The 15664-nt window shown below is 38.6% G+C and overlaps 1 protein-coding gene across 1 annotated transcript in view; it reads left to right on the top strand.

The window, feature by feature from the left end:
• Positions 1-14751, top strand: part of LOC128049527 (transmembrane protease serine 11F-like) — a 58537-nt gene extending 43786 nt beyond the window's left edge. The window contains exons 7-10 of the mRNA XM_052641769.1: positions 3048-3249; positions 6805-7064; positions 8157-8299; positions 14593-14751. Of these exons, the coding sequence (XP_052497729.1) occupies positions 3048-3249; positions 6805-7064; positions 8157-8299; positions 14593-14751 (764 nt within the window). The remainder of the gene's footprint in view (positions 1-3047; positions 3250-6804; positions 7065-8156; positions 8300-14592) is intronic.
• The last annotated feature ends 913 nt before the right edge of the window (positions 14752-15664 follow it).

The following is a 15664-nucleotide window of genomic DNA, read 5'->3' as shown; positions in this document are numbered from 1 at the left end:
TCTTTGCTGATACCCAGCACAAGTTCTGAAAATTTCTGAGGAAAATTTTCAGTGATATGTCTGTCTTCTAAGCTTATATATCATCTTATTTTGAGGATCTTAACCATGCCATACAGTTAGATATAGGATTAAATTTGGATTTTAAAAACAGAGTATATGAAAACTACATCAACCGCCCACTTTAGGGCACCACCAGTTCCAGCATTCACTGGTGCCAGTGCTTTCTGTCGTTCTCTGTTTAAATTGCGTTTCATAAGTCCAGTCACAGTGCTATAAAAAATACCTACCATAGACTGGGTAGTGTATAAACAGCAGAAATATATTGCTAATAGTTCCGGAGGCTAGAAGTCTGAGATTGTTGTGAGGTGAGGGCCCACTTCCTACTCATAGATTCTTGCTGCACAGTCAAGTGGTGGAAGGGGCTAGGGGTTCCTCTGCAGACTATTTTACAAGGTACTGATCCATTCATGAGAGCTCCACTCTCATGACTTAAGCACCTCTGAAAGGCTGTACCTACTAATACTACCACCTTTAAGGGTTAGGGATTTCAACTATAAATCTGGGGAGTACACATTCAGACCATTGCATGAAATAACCACATTTTCATAGAACCTTTCATCTTTCCTGTGTTCCTAGATAAGATAGTGTGCAGGCATGGTGGCTTCTGAATGCATACATAGAGAAAAGAGTTGATGGGTCACGACTGGAAGTTTTGAACTATAGCTTCTGTTTGGCGAGGGACTGGTGAACTATACCTTTATTTCTGGTGTGGCAAATCACAATATCAGTGGCTTTGTCAGAATTGTTAGGGTTCTCCACACAGTTCTGGTTCAAAGAAATAGGTTGGGCAGTCCAAGAAGTTGTTTTTTAAACCAACCCACTGAATACTGCAGTTACTGAAAATTACCTCCAAAATGTATATATTTTTTTCTTATCTTTCCTTAATTTTTGATGATTTTGTTCCTTTTGCCTTTGAGTAATACCATAAGCTCAAATTTTTCATCTTCAGTCTTGGGATAATAAGATCTAATAACAGAGAGATAATAACAGAGTTATTAAAATTAGGGCAAGTATATGTAACACTATGTACAGGGTCTAGATCATAACTAGTAGATATTATTTTTATTATTATTACCTTCACATTTATTTTTAGAGGAAATTGGGAGAGGAGGCATTAGACTCTACTGATGTGGCACCATATTAATGGAGAAACTCTACATGACAGAATTGTGATAAATTTATACATATGATTTCGAAACTATTTTTTTAATCTGTTTCTGAATAAAACCTCTTTTTTAAAAAATACATTGTTAATAAAAATATAAACATTGATAATTAGAAGGCACATTAATAAAGTATACTAATGCACTTTCAGGTATTATTTAGGGTTGAAGTCTAATCAACTGAGAATTTGCTATCAGGGAATCAGAATATGTTTTAAAAAACAGTCTTTTTAAATTTTAGAAAAGATAGTCATTAATATTTAAGATGGTTGAAATTCAGGGCTTTTCAAAGACAATGTACAGATTTATCTAAAGGCAGAATCATGGCTGACATTCAGTCTCAGTAGTAAGGATATAAATTTCAACATAGATCCTTCTAGACCACCTAACCTGCCTCTTGAGAAATCTGTGTGCAGGTCAGGAAGCAACAGTTAGAACTGGACATGGGACAACAGACTGGTTCCAAATAGGAAAAGGAGTATGTCAGGGCTGTATATTGTCACCCTGCTTATTTAACTTATATGCAGAGTACATCATGAGAAACACTGGACTGGAAGAAACACAAGCTGGAATCAAGATTGCCGGGAGAAATGTCAATAACCTCAGATATGCAGATTACACCACCCTTATGGCAGAAAGTGAAGAAGAGCTAAAAAGCCTCTTGATGAAAGCGAAAGAGGAGAGTGAAAAAGTTGGCTTAAAGCTCAACATTCAGAAAACAAAGATCATGGCATCTGGTCCCATCACTTCATGGGAAATAGATGGGGAAACAGTGGAAACAGTGTCAGACTTTATTTTGGGGGGCTTCAAAATCACTGCAGGTGGTGACTGCAGCCATGAAATTAAAAGACGCTTACTCCTTGGAAGAAAAGTTATGACCAACCTAGATAGTATATTCAAAAGCAGAGACATTACTTTGCCGACTAAGGTCCATCTAGTCAAGGCTATGGTTTTTCCTGTGGTCATGTATGGATGTGAGAGTTGGACTGTGAAGAAGGCTGAGCACTGAAGAATTGATGCTTTTGAACTGTGGTGTTGGAGAAGACTCTTGAGAGTTCCTTGGACTGCAAGGAGATCCAACCAGTCCATTCTGAAGGAGATCAGCCCTGGGATTTCTTTGGAAGGAATGATGCTAAAGCTGAAGCTCCAGTATTTTGGCCACCTCATGCGAAGAGTTGACTCATTGGAAAAGATTGATGCTGGGAGGGATTGGGGGCAGGAGAAGGGGATGACCGAGGATGAGATGGCTGGATGGCATCACGGACTCGATGGACGTGAGTCTGAGTGAACTCCGGGAGATGGTGATGAAGAGGGAGGCCTGGCGTGCTGCGATTCATGGGGTCGCAAAGAGTCGGAAATGACTGAGCAACTGAACCGAACTGAACTGAATCCTTCCAATATCCAACTCTGTCTCTTGCCAGCTGTGTTACCTTCAGTAATTTATGTTCTTTTTGCTGGGCTGAGTTTTCTCATTTAAAAAGTGTTTTGCTACACATGTATTGAAAACTCTCAGCAGAGGATCTACACATTTTTATGCTCTTAAATTATCTATCTACTTATCTATTTATTCATCTGTATATGCTCTGTACAGAAGCAGAAGTTCATCCTGGTTTGGATGCCTTGAAATGTTGGTAAATATTTCTTTTGAACCCCTCTGGGAATAGTAGCACCCCTAGAGAATAACCCCAGAGACTGAGTGCTAGAAATGGGTTAAAGAGCAACAGGTTCAATGGACCCTCTAAGCATCTGCACCCAATGCAAATCAAGATGTGCTTTTCCCCCCTCGTTTTCATGAAAGCAAGGTAACACTTGTTTCTGTGACAGGCTGTGGAATAAGGATGACACCTTCATACATGCCATTACCAGCATTTGCATCTACTGAAAGAATTGTCCAAGGAAGTGAAGCAGCTCTGGAAGGGGAGTGGCCATGGCAGGCCAGCCTCCAGCTCATAGGGGCTGGCCATCAGTGTGGAGCCAGCCTCATCAGTAACACATGGCTGCTCACGGCAGCTCACTGCTTCCGCAGGTAAGTTTATTAGAGCTCTTGTGAGTCTTGCTTACTCAGTTATTAATTACCATCAATTTAGTGCCTGGGAAGAGTCTAATCTCACCAAATTATCGTCTACTCCACTCTGGATGCACGCCATCCCCTAAATGCATTATGGCTGCTCCATGCCCCAATCGAACTCATCCCCTCACTCTTCTCTCAATATATATCATGTTTGGTTTGGTGAAAACCAAACCAAAGAGCCATTCTTGTGGCTCATACCATCTGTTTCCTTGTATGTAGCATCATGAAACTATGTGATCTTTTTCTACTACATCGTAAATTATTTTAAAGACTATTATACATGTACAAATTTAAACTCTTCTGCATATTTAAGGAAAATTCAGCCACTTTCACTTTTAAAAAATTATTTCATCTATCCTCCAACTATCAACATCCACCACCACTTATAGGAAAAAAAAAAAATCAAAGGTATCATTTTTGAAGGTCTCCCTTCCAATTCTGGAGAAGGAAATGGCAGCCAACTCCAGTATTCTTGCCTAGAGAATCCCAGGGATGGAGGAGCCTGGTGGGCTGCCATCTATGGGGTTGCACGGAGTTGGACACGACTGAAGCAACTAAAAAGCAACAGCTTCCAATTATCCAAGAACCATGTGGGCTGGTAAAGAATCCACTTGCAATGCAGGAGACCTGCGTTCAATCCCTGAGTTGGGAAGATCCCCTGGAGAATGGAAAGGCTACCCACTCCAGTATTCTGGCCTGGAAAATTCCATGGACTGTATAGTCAGTGGGGTCACAATGAGTCAGATGTGACTTAGCCACTTTCACTTCATTTCATGTGGGCTTTTCTGGACTAGAGAGGTGTGTGGATGGTGGGAGAGATCTACCAACCTATATCACTGCCCTCACAGTGTGGAAGATGGGTCATATAAACCTGAAAAGAGCTCTCTGTTGGGCTTTCACAGTTGTAACCCTTAACACTCAGCTACATCACTTCACATACACAGACACGCACAGGCACGCTATTGCCCAAGATCAGGGACACACTATCTTCTTTCCCTGAGGTTTCAACATCAGGGTACAGAGAGTTTTTCCTTTTAAACCCTCAAAAAACAAAAGTTCTGAAAAAAGTCCTGGCCAACAACATTGTTCACACACCCTTTCAGAAGAAACTATCCTTGGTGAGTCTAGGTGGCGCTTGATCATCCTTCTAAGGGTAACACCCAAATTGTTCTAAGATGCCTACACCTTTATTTGTGGAGTAGATGTGTAGTGAGAATGACTTAATGGATTTAAGGTGATTGTCACTGTCTCATGAAAAAAGAGAAAAAGGATGCACACGTACGTATTTACAACCTCAGTAATATCATCATGCTTAGGTAAACTTGAGTCTCACTAATTTTTCAAGGCTTTATGATTTTTTCATGCTCATATAGTCCTCCATTCTTCATACATTAAAAAAATTTATAACTGATATTTGCTTACATAAATTAAAAAGAAATAAGCTCAGAATGTAAAGTCTTTAACTATTTAGTGAAGAATATAAGCTATATAGACTGAGATACATGTTCTAGCAGGTCCACTGCCATTTCTGTGTGGGCAGACATATAGAGGGACTGGCCACTGAGTTTGATAAAACAGAGATAACTGGTGATCTTGATAAAAGAAATTGTGAAGATGTGATAGGGGTGTGAATGAATTCAAGAGAGAAAAGAAAGATAAGGATTGGATGTAGTGAGTTTAGACCCCACTTTCAAGGAGTTTTTAAATGAATGGGAGCAGAGAAATTTGATAGTCCACAGTGGCTGTGGATTCTAAGAAGGAATTATTTTTTAATATGAGAAATGTGATAGTATATTTTATGCCAATAATAATAAAGAGTTTGAAATGATAATGATCCTGGAGAGGAAGGGATCAATTTTGCATGTGATATAATTTCATATAATTGCATAATGAAGTGCACTATTGTGAAGGAAAAATAAAGGTACTTTGAAGACAATATCACAATTATCCAAATACTTTTAAAATTTTTATGTTTTTTTCCTACAGAAATACTATATTTTAAAAATCATATATAAGACAAATGTTAGTACCTTTATGCCCATGAAAAACGATCCCAGTCTCTGTGACACAAGTGTATATAGGGAAAAGTTATTGACAGGATATCATGAGACTTGGGCCATCTGTCTCTGACACTAACCAGCTGAATATATCATGTACCTGGCCAAGTCATTTAATTTCTGAATTTCAGTGTTCTTATCTGTAGAGCATGCTGAACTGTGCCTATTACTTGAGTCTCCCTTTCTGGTTTTTCATGCCTGTATGAAGGTATTTCTGTTTTGTCTACTTAGTTGGTTTACAAGATCCTTAATGACTGAAGTAACATAAGTATTTGTAGCTTCCAGAATTCTAGTTTTCAAATGAATGCTTCATCCTTAAGATTTCTGCTTTGAATTAAACCTTCCTTTAAAGTGTAAATAAGTAGAGCAGCTGAGAGAGGAGATCCCTGCATACCCCAATTCCTTGGCCCCTAGGCTCTGCCTGCTCATCCTTGGGGCAGTACAGAGTACTTTGCAAACCACTGATCTTTCAGGTTTTGCATTACAGTTAAAACTTTATGATTCACCAACACAGTAATCCTGCATGAACAGGGAAATTCCCTTTTTGAATTCTCTTATGTGTAATTTCCTTTTACATAATTTTCCTTTACATAGAGAATTCAAGTTTCTATATATTTTTGTCATTCTTGAATGTGCTGGTTAGAAAAAGAGGAAACTGTGGTTTAGGGTAGAACAGGGAGTAAAGAGATGATAGAAGGATGCAAAATTTGCTTGTAGTGTAATCTCATAGTAGAGAAAAGCATCTGTGTTAAGGGAAAGCCTTAACAGTAAGGGGGACTGACCAGGGCAGATGAAAGGGTAGTGGGAGCTCTAACAGCACAATAATGAGTTAAGGCTGCTTTTAGCCCTTGAGTATTGGGGCAGGGTATGGGCACTGAGTGGAGAAATAATCCTGTATACACATGAGGGTTTGTGAAGAAGACAAATTACACTTTGTCTCAAAGATCAAGGTAAGACTCAAAAACAAGAGTCAACAGGTTAAATCATAAAATAAGAATGGAGAGAATGCCTCATACAGAAGGAAATACCTCTTAGGGTGATAATGTCCAAAACAGGTCAAAATTAATTTCTATACACTTCATTGAAGTTAGAGAAAAAATCAAATTTGAAGAGTTCCTAATGAACAAAACTGTTAATTTAATTTAACATTAAAATGTTTAATTAAAATGGTAGAATTAAAATGTTATAAACTAATTGTATACTATCCATTATTATTCTTCCAACTGCAGCATGGAATTCCACTTAGCTATTGTATTCTTTTAAATTTTAGAGCTTGTGAAATATTTTAAGAGGTTTCCTACTCTCACTTGTATCATCAGGCCATCACTTGCAAATTCTCTCGCTATAGGAATTTTTCAGGGACATAATTCCAATAGTTGTGAAGAATACTGTCTCAATTGTTTTTAAAGGATACAGTTAAGTATCACTAATATTATTCTTTATTTTTATGCAGAAATAAAGACCCAAATAGATGGATTGTTACTTTTGGTATAACTATAACACCACCCACAGTGAAACGAAGTTTGAGGAAAATTATCATTCATGAAAATTACCGTAAAGAAACAAATGAAAATGACATTGCTTTGGCTCAGCTTGCTACCCGAGTTGAGTTTTCAAATGTAGTTCAGAGAGTTTGCCTCCCAAATTCATCCTTAAAGTTGCGACCTAAAACAGGTGTATTTGTCACAGGATTTGGATCCATTGTAGATGATGGTGAGTTGTTCAATGTAATTTACTTAGTACAAATTTATCTTGGGATCTAATGTGCCATCTAGAAGGTACCTCTTTAGACTTTTCATTAAAATGTTCATGCTTCTAATGTGTATGGGATTCCCTGGTGGCTCAGATGGTAAAGAATCTGCCTGCAGTGCAGTAGACCCAGATTCAATCCCTGGGTCAGGAAGATTCCATGGAGAAGGAAAGTATGGCTCTGAGAAGAACAAGGTGCTATGTGTTAAAGTAAAAAAACTAAAAGGAATCAGATACCCATCCTTGAGGAGTTCACAATTATTTGGAGCAGTCGTGGGGAAGAGGAGAGTTCTATAACATGGATAAGATGAACAGACTGTTCTGGTTACACTAAGAAGGAACAAAATGCTATGGGAGTACAGGGAAGTAAATTACTACAAGTTGTATATTCGCCAGATGTAAACACTCCTGGCTAGTGTATACTTCATATGCTTTTTTTTGTTGTTGTTAAAATTCTTCCTAATTTTAATGAGGATATACAATGGTCATAAACATAGAAGTGGTTTGTGAATGTTTTGAGACTAACTTGTGCAGTATTTTTTCCTCCTAACCACTGGCCTTCTTCTCTGCTGGTGTCATATGTTGATATATCTTCAGCATTTGCTTTGTTTCTCTTGCTTTGAGACATTCTGAAATAACAGTGTGTAGCATAGAGCAGGGCAAACAGACCTGTGCAGTTTGTGTCCTGGTTTATACTTGAGTAGATTTTGGAAAATCAATGAACTTCTCTGAGCCTCAGCTTCCTTATGTGGAAAATCATGAAAAGTCATATACATACAATATTGTGTGTAGTTTTGAGAGTTCAAAGAACTTTTGAAGGTCCACAAACGCAAGAGTTGGACATGACAGCAACTAAACCACCAACACCACATATATGTGTACTGTTTCCTTGCATGTAGACATTTATACCACAGAAAATAAAACTAGGCAATCATTAATAATGAAAAATCTAATGCTTTTACTCCTAAGAATATACAATTCATGTGTCTTCTGAGTCTTAGATATAGCTGTGTTCAAAGAACATGTTTTTTGTTTTTTCATTTGTTTGTGTAATAGGACCAACACAAAATAAACTACGGCAAGCCAGGGTAGAAACCATAAGCACTGAGGTGTGTAACAGAAAGGATGTATATGATGGCATGATAACTTCAGGAATGTTGTGTGCCGGATTCATGGAAGGAAAAGTAGATGCATGTAAGGTAAGTTCAAAGACAAGGTCAACACTTTAAAAGGAAAGTTTCCATTAATGATTTCTAATTTGGGCCTATATGTTTAAAGAAAAAAATAACATGAATTTTATCAAAGAATCAGTTTACCTAAATAACCAATGATAATAAAAATTATTATATTGAGTGTTTATTATGCAAAAACAATGCTAAACACTTTCTATACATTATTTCATTTAATATAATGAGATTGACATAATTCAGTTCAGTCACTCAGTCATGTCCAACTCTTTACAACCCCATGGACTGCAGCACGCCAGGCCTCTCTGTCCATCACCAACTCCCAGAGCTTGCTCAAACTCATGTCCATTGAGTCGGTGATGCCATCCAACCATCTCATCTTCTCGTCCCCTTCTCCTCCTGCCTTGAATCTTTCTCAGTATCTCTTTTCCAGTGAGTCACTTCTTTGCATCAAGTGGCCGAAGTATTGGAGCTTCAGCTTCAATCAGTCCTTCCAATGAATATTCAGGACTGTTTTCCTTTAGGATGGATGGGTTGGATTTCCTTGAAGTCCAAGGGACTCTCAAGAGTCTTCTCCAACACCACATTTCAAAGGAATCAATTCTTCAATGCTCAGCTTTCTTTATAGTCCAACTCTCACAACCATATATGACTACTGGAAAAACCATAACCTTGACTAGACTGACATTTGATGGCAAAGCAATGTCTCTGCTTTTTAATATGCAGTCTAGGTTAGTCATGGGCTTCCCTGGTGGCTCAGAGGTTAAAGCGTCTTCCTCCAATGCGGGAGACCGGGGTTCAATCCCTGGGTTGGGAAGATCCCCTAGAGAAGGAAATGGCAACCCACTCCAGTATTCTTGCTTGGAGAATCCCACGGACAGAGGAGCCTGGTAGGCTACAGTCCACGGGGTCGCAAAGAGTCGGACACGACTGAGTGACTTCACCTCATCTCACCTAGGTTAGTCATAATTTTTCTTCCAAGGAGCAAGTCACCATCTGCAGTGATTTTGGAGCCCCCCCAAATAAAGTCTGTCAATGTTTCCACTGTTTCCCATCTATTTGCCATGAAGTGATAGGACCAGATGCCATGATCTTAGTTTTCTGAATGTTGAGTTTTAAGCCAACTTTTTCACTCTCCTCTTTCACTTTCATCAAGAGGCTCTTTAGTTCTTCACTTTCTGCCATAAAAGTGGTATCATCTGCATATCTGAGATTATTGATACATCTCTTGGCAATCTTGATTCCAGCTTGTGCTTCATTCAGCCCGTGTTTTTCATGATGTACTCTGCATATAAATTAAATAAGCAGGCTGACAATATACAGCCTTGATGTACTCCTTTTCCCATTTGGAACCAGTCTGTTGTTCCATGTCCAGTTCTAACTGTTGCTTCCTGACCTGCATACAGATTTCTCAAGAGGCAGGTCAAGTGGTCTGATATTCCCATCTCTTTCAGAATTTTCCAGTTTCTTGTGATCCCCATAGTCAAAGGTTTTGGCATAGTCAATAAAGCAGAAGTAGATGTTTTTCTGGAACTCTCTTGCTTTTTCGATGATCCAATAGATGTTGGCAATTTGATCTCTGGTTCCTCTGCCTTTTCTAAAACCAGCTTGAACATCTGGAAGTTCACAGTTCACATACTGTTGAAGCCTGGCTTGGAGAATTTTGAGCATTATGTTACTACCATATAAGATGAGTGCAATTGTGTGGTAGTTTGAACATTCTTTGGCATTGCCTTTCTTTGGGATTGGAATGTACATTGACCTTTTCCAGTCCTGTGGCCACTGCTGAGTTTTCCAAATTTGCTGGCATATTGAGTGCAGCACTTTCACAGCGTCATCTTTTAGGATTTGAAATATCTCAACTGGAATTCCATCACCTCCACTAGCTCTGTTCATAGTGATGTTTCCTAAGGAAGGCCCACTTGACTCTGTATTCCAAGATGTCTGACTCTAGATGAGTGATCACACCATCATGGTTATCTGGGTCCTGAAGATCGTTTTTGTACAGTTCTTTTGTGTATTCTTGCCACCTCTTCTTAATATCTTCTGCTTCTGTTAGGTCCATACCATTTATGTCCTTTATTGTGTCCATCTTTGTGTGGTACTATTGACATAGTACCATGATGTAGTACTATTTATAAATTAGAAAATTAGTCTATTGCTCCAGTTTCTGGGTCAGACAACCTCTTATGCTCTATTGTTATTTTCTTAAACAAATTTGTAGTCAAAAGGCAGAGAAATCTCTCCTCTGAAAAGCACTTTATTCAGCTGTATCGTCTCTCATTTATCTTGTTTTTATCTCCCTACCTCCTAATCTCTCTACTTTGTTCCACTCATTCTTTCATGCCATTGATGCCTAAAATAGATTCCACCTTCATCCTAACTTCTGCAATATTGTCATCAATTCATTTAAATACTGGATCCTTAGTTCATAGATCTCAACTTCCAGGGACCTTAACTCCTCCTCAGTCACCTATTCCTAGGGCCACACCTTGAAACTTATCATCAAAACCTGTTGCATCTCCAATGACACTAAATTCCCAAATCTTCCTATTTAACAACTATCCTCAGTCCTTTCTGCCTGATTTTCAACTACTTCTATTTCTTTGGTCACACTGTTATAATCCAACCTACCAATCCTGACTGCCCAACATACACAACTTACACACATATTCTTTGCGTCTCTTCTCTGTTTTATTTTCATTTCTAGCTCTTACACCATTCAATGCACAATATATTTTATTTAACTGTCTTACTAGCCTAGAAAGTGAATTCTGTGAAGGCACCTATTTTAGAGCATCTATTTTATTTACCTCTGTTTCATGAATACCTCAATCAGTCTTGGCACAAATATTTGTTGGCTGAATACCACCCTTCTTCAGTTTCACAGAGTCTTGTAGAGCACAGCTTCTCTGCTGTTTCACAGTCCATTAATTCTTTCCTTTCTTCCACTGTTCACTTGTCCAATTTAGATTTCACTGTGATCCTTTTTTAAACATTTTTGCTTATACCCCAAACCCACTTGATGTTCTCTCTTCCTAGTGTTTATGTCTGACAAGTTCCAAACCTGGAAGAACTCAGTTATTCAGACTCTCTCTCTGCCTGCTTCTGGGAAATCATATGCTCCTGAAAAAAATACAACAGAACACATAGCTCCAGTATGTGTTCCACATAACAAAGCTGACAACCTTACTATTTTTGTTGCTTTTTCCTAAATCTACCTTTCTCTGAATTCTCCCACCATTCTCTACTTTTCTTAACTTCCAGTTTTTCCTGCTCATTTATTCTCGACTGATGATTCTGTTCTGAATTTTCAAAAATAAATAAATAAATAAATAAAAGCCATGGTAGGGAATTTCCCCACCTTCCTAAGCTTCAAACATTGCAGATCTGCCTTTATCTGGACCCTTTTCATCCACCTTCAGCTTAGGTCACTTCAGAGAAGTTGCTCCTTCACTAAGAATAGCCCCTTCCCCACTGTTCAGATGCCTCCTCTTATTGACCTTTTGGGGAAGTTTACACTAGCAACTGGGCTTCCCAGGTGGCACTAGTGGTAAAGAACCCACCTGCCAATGCAGGAGACGTAAGAGACGAGGGTTTGATCCTCAGGAAGACCCCCTGGAGAAGGAAATGTCAACCCAGTCCAGTATTCTTACCTGGAGAATTCCATGGACAGAGAAGCCTAGCAGGCTACAATCCATAGGGTCACAAATAGTTGGACACAACTGAGGTGACTTAGCATGCATATATTAGCAATTACAGTCTCTCTCCTTCCAGAGTCAACATTTCTCTTGTAACTAAATTCTCTATTCAGATCTCTCAAGTCACGGAGAAAAAAAAGAAAAGCAATTTTTTTTTTTTTTTGACCCATAATGCCTTCAGCTAGCCTCTCGTTTTATCTCTTTACCATCAAATATTTGAGAAAATGTTTATTGTCACAATTTTCTCATCTCTCACTAACTCCTCAAACTGCTTCAATATGGTTCCTGCCTTATCGTTTCATCAAAATCTCTCTTCCTAATATTTTCAATGAATCACTAACGACCATCAACAACTTGAGGGGGTCTTTTTTTCCTCTTAGCAGTATTTAATAGTGCTTACCACTCCCTCTTTACTGAAATATTGTCTTCCCTTGGCTTGTAATAATTTTCATTTTGCATCTCTGTCTGCTCCTTCTCTATCTCCTTTGCAGTGTCCTTCTCTTAATCCCACCCATTACATGTTAATTTATGCCTGTTTATCTCCAGTTGGATATTTCAAAGGCACTTCAAATTCAAATGTTGTACCCGATTCTGCTCTGATTCTTCTCCCCAACTAATCTTCTTTCTGTGTTTTGTATTTCTGCAAATGGTATTCCCTTTCATTCTGTTAGATACGCCAAAGGCTAGAAACCATTGTAATTTCTCTTTTTCCCATATTCAAATAACCACCTAATCCCATGGATTTTACTTCCTTAAATCTCTCTCCACTATCTTTTGCCTTTCTATCCTCTCTCAACCTCTCCTCCTCTTCCTGTCCCTTGACACCCTCCCATACACATTAACTATCTAGTTTATCTCTTTGTATTCATTCTTATGATCCTGTAGTGCATTAGTCGAATGAATTCAGTATGGTTTCTAACAGGATGCAATCTGATCATGTTAACACCCTCCTTAAAACACTTAAATCTTCAATGTTTTACCTTTATTTTTCTCTTATGATAAAAACTTCTTAAAAAGACCCATAGGACTTTATATAGAATAGTCTCTCTTTACTGCTATGGCCTCATTCTGTACCACTTGCCCACTTGCTGTCCTCTCTCCAGTCTCCTATTTCTACAAGCCTTTGCATATGCCAGGCTGCTTCATGCCACAGAGCATTTGTCATGCTTCCCTCTGTCTAAAACGCATTTCATTCATGCCTTGCTTTTCATGATTTACTCCTCTTCCTTCAGTTATTAGATTGATTACATTTCACCAAGGGAAATATCCCCAACCTCCCTGACTAGTCAAATTCCCCTATTTTATGTCTCCATAGCACTCATAACAGTTGTCATTTGCATATTTGTAGGCTTATTTCATATTGTTTTTTTCTTATCCTAAATGTCAAGCTCTATGAGCATAGGGACAGTTCATTTTTGGTCATTGTTAATCCTCAATGCCCATCAAAATGCCTGAGACATGTAGCGAAGTGTTAGGTCATTCAATTGTGTCCAACTCTGCAACCCCATGTGCTGTAGCCCCCCAGGCTCCTCTGCCCATGGAGTTCTCCAGGCAAGAATACTGGATTGGGTAGCCACTCCCTTCTCCAGGGGATACTCCTGACCCAGGCGTCCTCAATACCCAGGGGTCTCCTGCATTACAGGCAGATTCTTTACCATCTGAGCCACCAAGGAAGCCCTGTGACATATAGTAGGAACTCAATAGTTGATAAAAGAAACAACAATGAAACAAGTGGGAGAGGCACAGAGAATTTATCCTGTATATCTTATCTAAGATCGCACAAGTAATTAATAGAGCTGGACCTGAAACGGGCAGTTCAACTACTGAGACCACAATTTTAACCTTGATACTTGCATCTATTTATTTGCATAATCTTCTCTGATCCAAAAGAGATTTAAGAAGGCTTATATAAAATTCAGAAAGCAAACATAAGATAGAAATAGGTAAGTGAAAGAAAGGAAAGCCAGAGTAGGTTCATAAAATACAATCAAGAGCTAACATACTCAGAAGAGATCACAGAAAATTGCTGCTGCTGCTAAGCTGCTTCAGTTGTGTCCGACTCTGTGTGACACAGACGGCAGCCCACCAGGCTCCTCTGTCCCTGGGATTCTCCAGGCAAGAATACTGGAGTGGGTTGCCATTTCCTTCTCCAATGCATGCATGCATGCATGCTAAGTCGTTTCAGTCGTGTCTGTGGACAGCAGCCCACCAGGCTCCACCGTCCACAGGATTCTCTAGGCAATAATACTGGAGTGGGTTGCCATTTCCTTCAATGTACAAATACCAACCTCATATTAAATATTTTAGATAAATGCTTACTAAATCATGCTTACAGTGCCTAATAAAACTAGCAAAAAATATATGTATGCTGAAGCATAAATAATGTAGCCATTCCATATAAATTAGTATTGGTCTTTCTAGAAAATAATTTACTTAATAATTTAGCACAAAATTTTAACTCAGTCAAGAAAACCATCGTATAATCTGTCTTTAATCTAGTTGCATGTTCTACGTAACTGTTTCCATTTTTCCTCTGGAAGAAAGATGATTGCAGTGATTGTCCTACTGAATTAGAGTTAACAATCTCAATTTTTTTTTCTTTAGGGAGATTCTGGTGGACCTCTGGTTTATGAAAATCATGAAATCTGGTACCTTGTTGGTATAGTAAGTTGGGGACAATCATGTGCTCTTCCCAAAAAACCTGGGGTCTACACAAGAGTGTCTCAGTATCGAGACTGGATTGCCTCCAAGACTGGTATCTAGTGTGAACTGATCCTGAATTTTATACATCGCACATAGAGCTAAAACTCCTGCATATTATGTATTATTTATATTCTTGTGATTTGGATCAGTTCTTTTGCTGAATGTCAAGAAGTCCTTCAGAGGCAGAGCAATCTAATATCATGAGGTGAACTTTGTGTATATGGGACAGAAATCTTTCTCTACCCTAAGAGAAAAAGATACAGCAAATGACAGGTAGCACCAACTCCTCACTCACATGGGAAATTGTGATCCTACTAATCAGATGAATATTTACATATACTTTCCTTCCATTGAAGATGGGAACATCATTTTCCAGAGGATATGAAGAGCTGCCAGGGCTCTCAAAATCTTACTTCATATAGTACCTGGAACACTTGGGATTCATCTAGAAAAATATCAAACAGAAACCATCCTTGAGGATTCAGGGCTCCAGCATTCTAGGACTGATTACTGGACCTTCAGTGGCTTGAATGGAGTGTGTGAGATTTGCAATATAACTTGAATTCTAACCTGTGTTTACAAATAATAATACAGAGCATTATCATTAACCATGAGAATTGCCATTTAAAAGGTGTTTAAATATATCTGAACTTGCTATTAACATTGGGTTATACACATCAGTGCTAGCTTCAGGATGCATGTTGTATTGTTAATAAGCATTTCTGGTTTATTCTTTAACAACATCTTTCCATTCACACATTTGAAGCTAGACTGAAAAGGAGACAACTCTAGGGAGCACTTTTTCGTGGGTATAATGAGGATAAAAAGAACCAATGGAACCTAGGCTATCAGAGATGTTTCAAATAATTACTAACAAAACAAGCACTCTTTAGATTTTTGGTGGAATGAGACCTCCAATTATCATTTGCTGCTGCTGCTGCTGCTGCTGCTGCTAAATCGCTTCAGTCGTGTC

The sequence above is a fragment of the Budorcas taxicolor genome, chromosome 6 (assembly GCF_023091745.1).
Source record: "Budorcas taxicolor isolate Tak-1 chromosome 6, Takin1.1, whole genome shotgun sequence".
NCBI lineage: Eukaryota > Metazoa > Chordata > Mammalia > Artiodactyla > Bovidae > Budorcas > Budorcas taxicolor.
The sequence above is the reverse complement of the archived record's forward strand: the minus strand, read 5'-3'. Positions and strand labels throughout refer to the sequence as shown.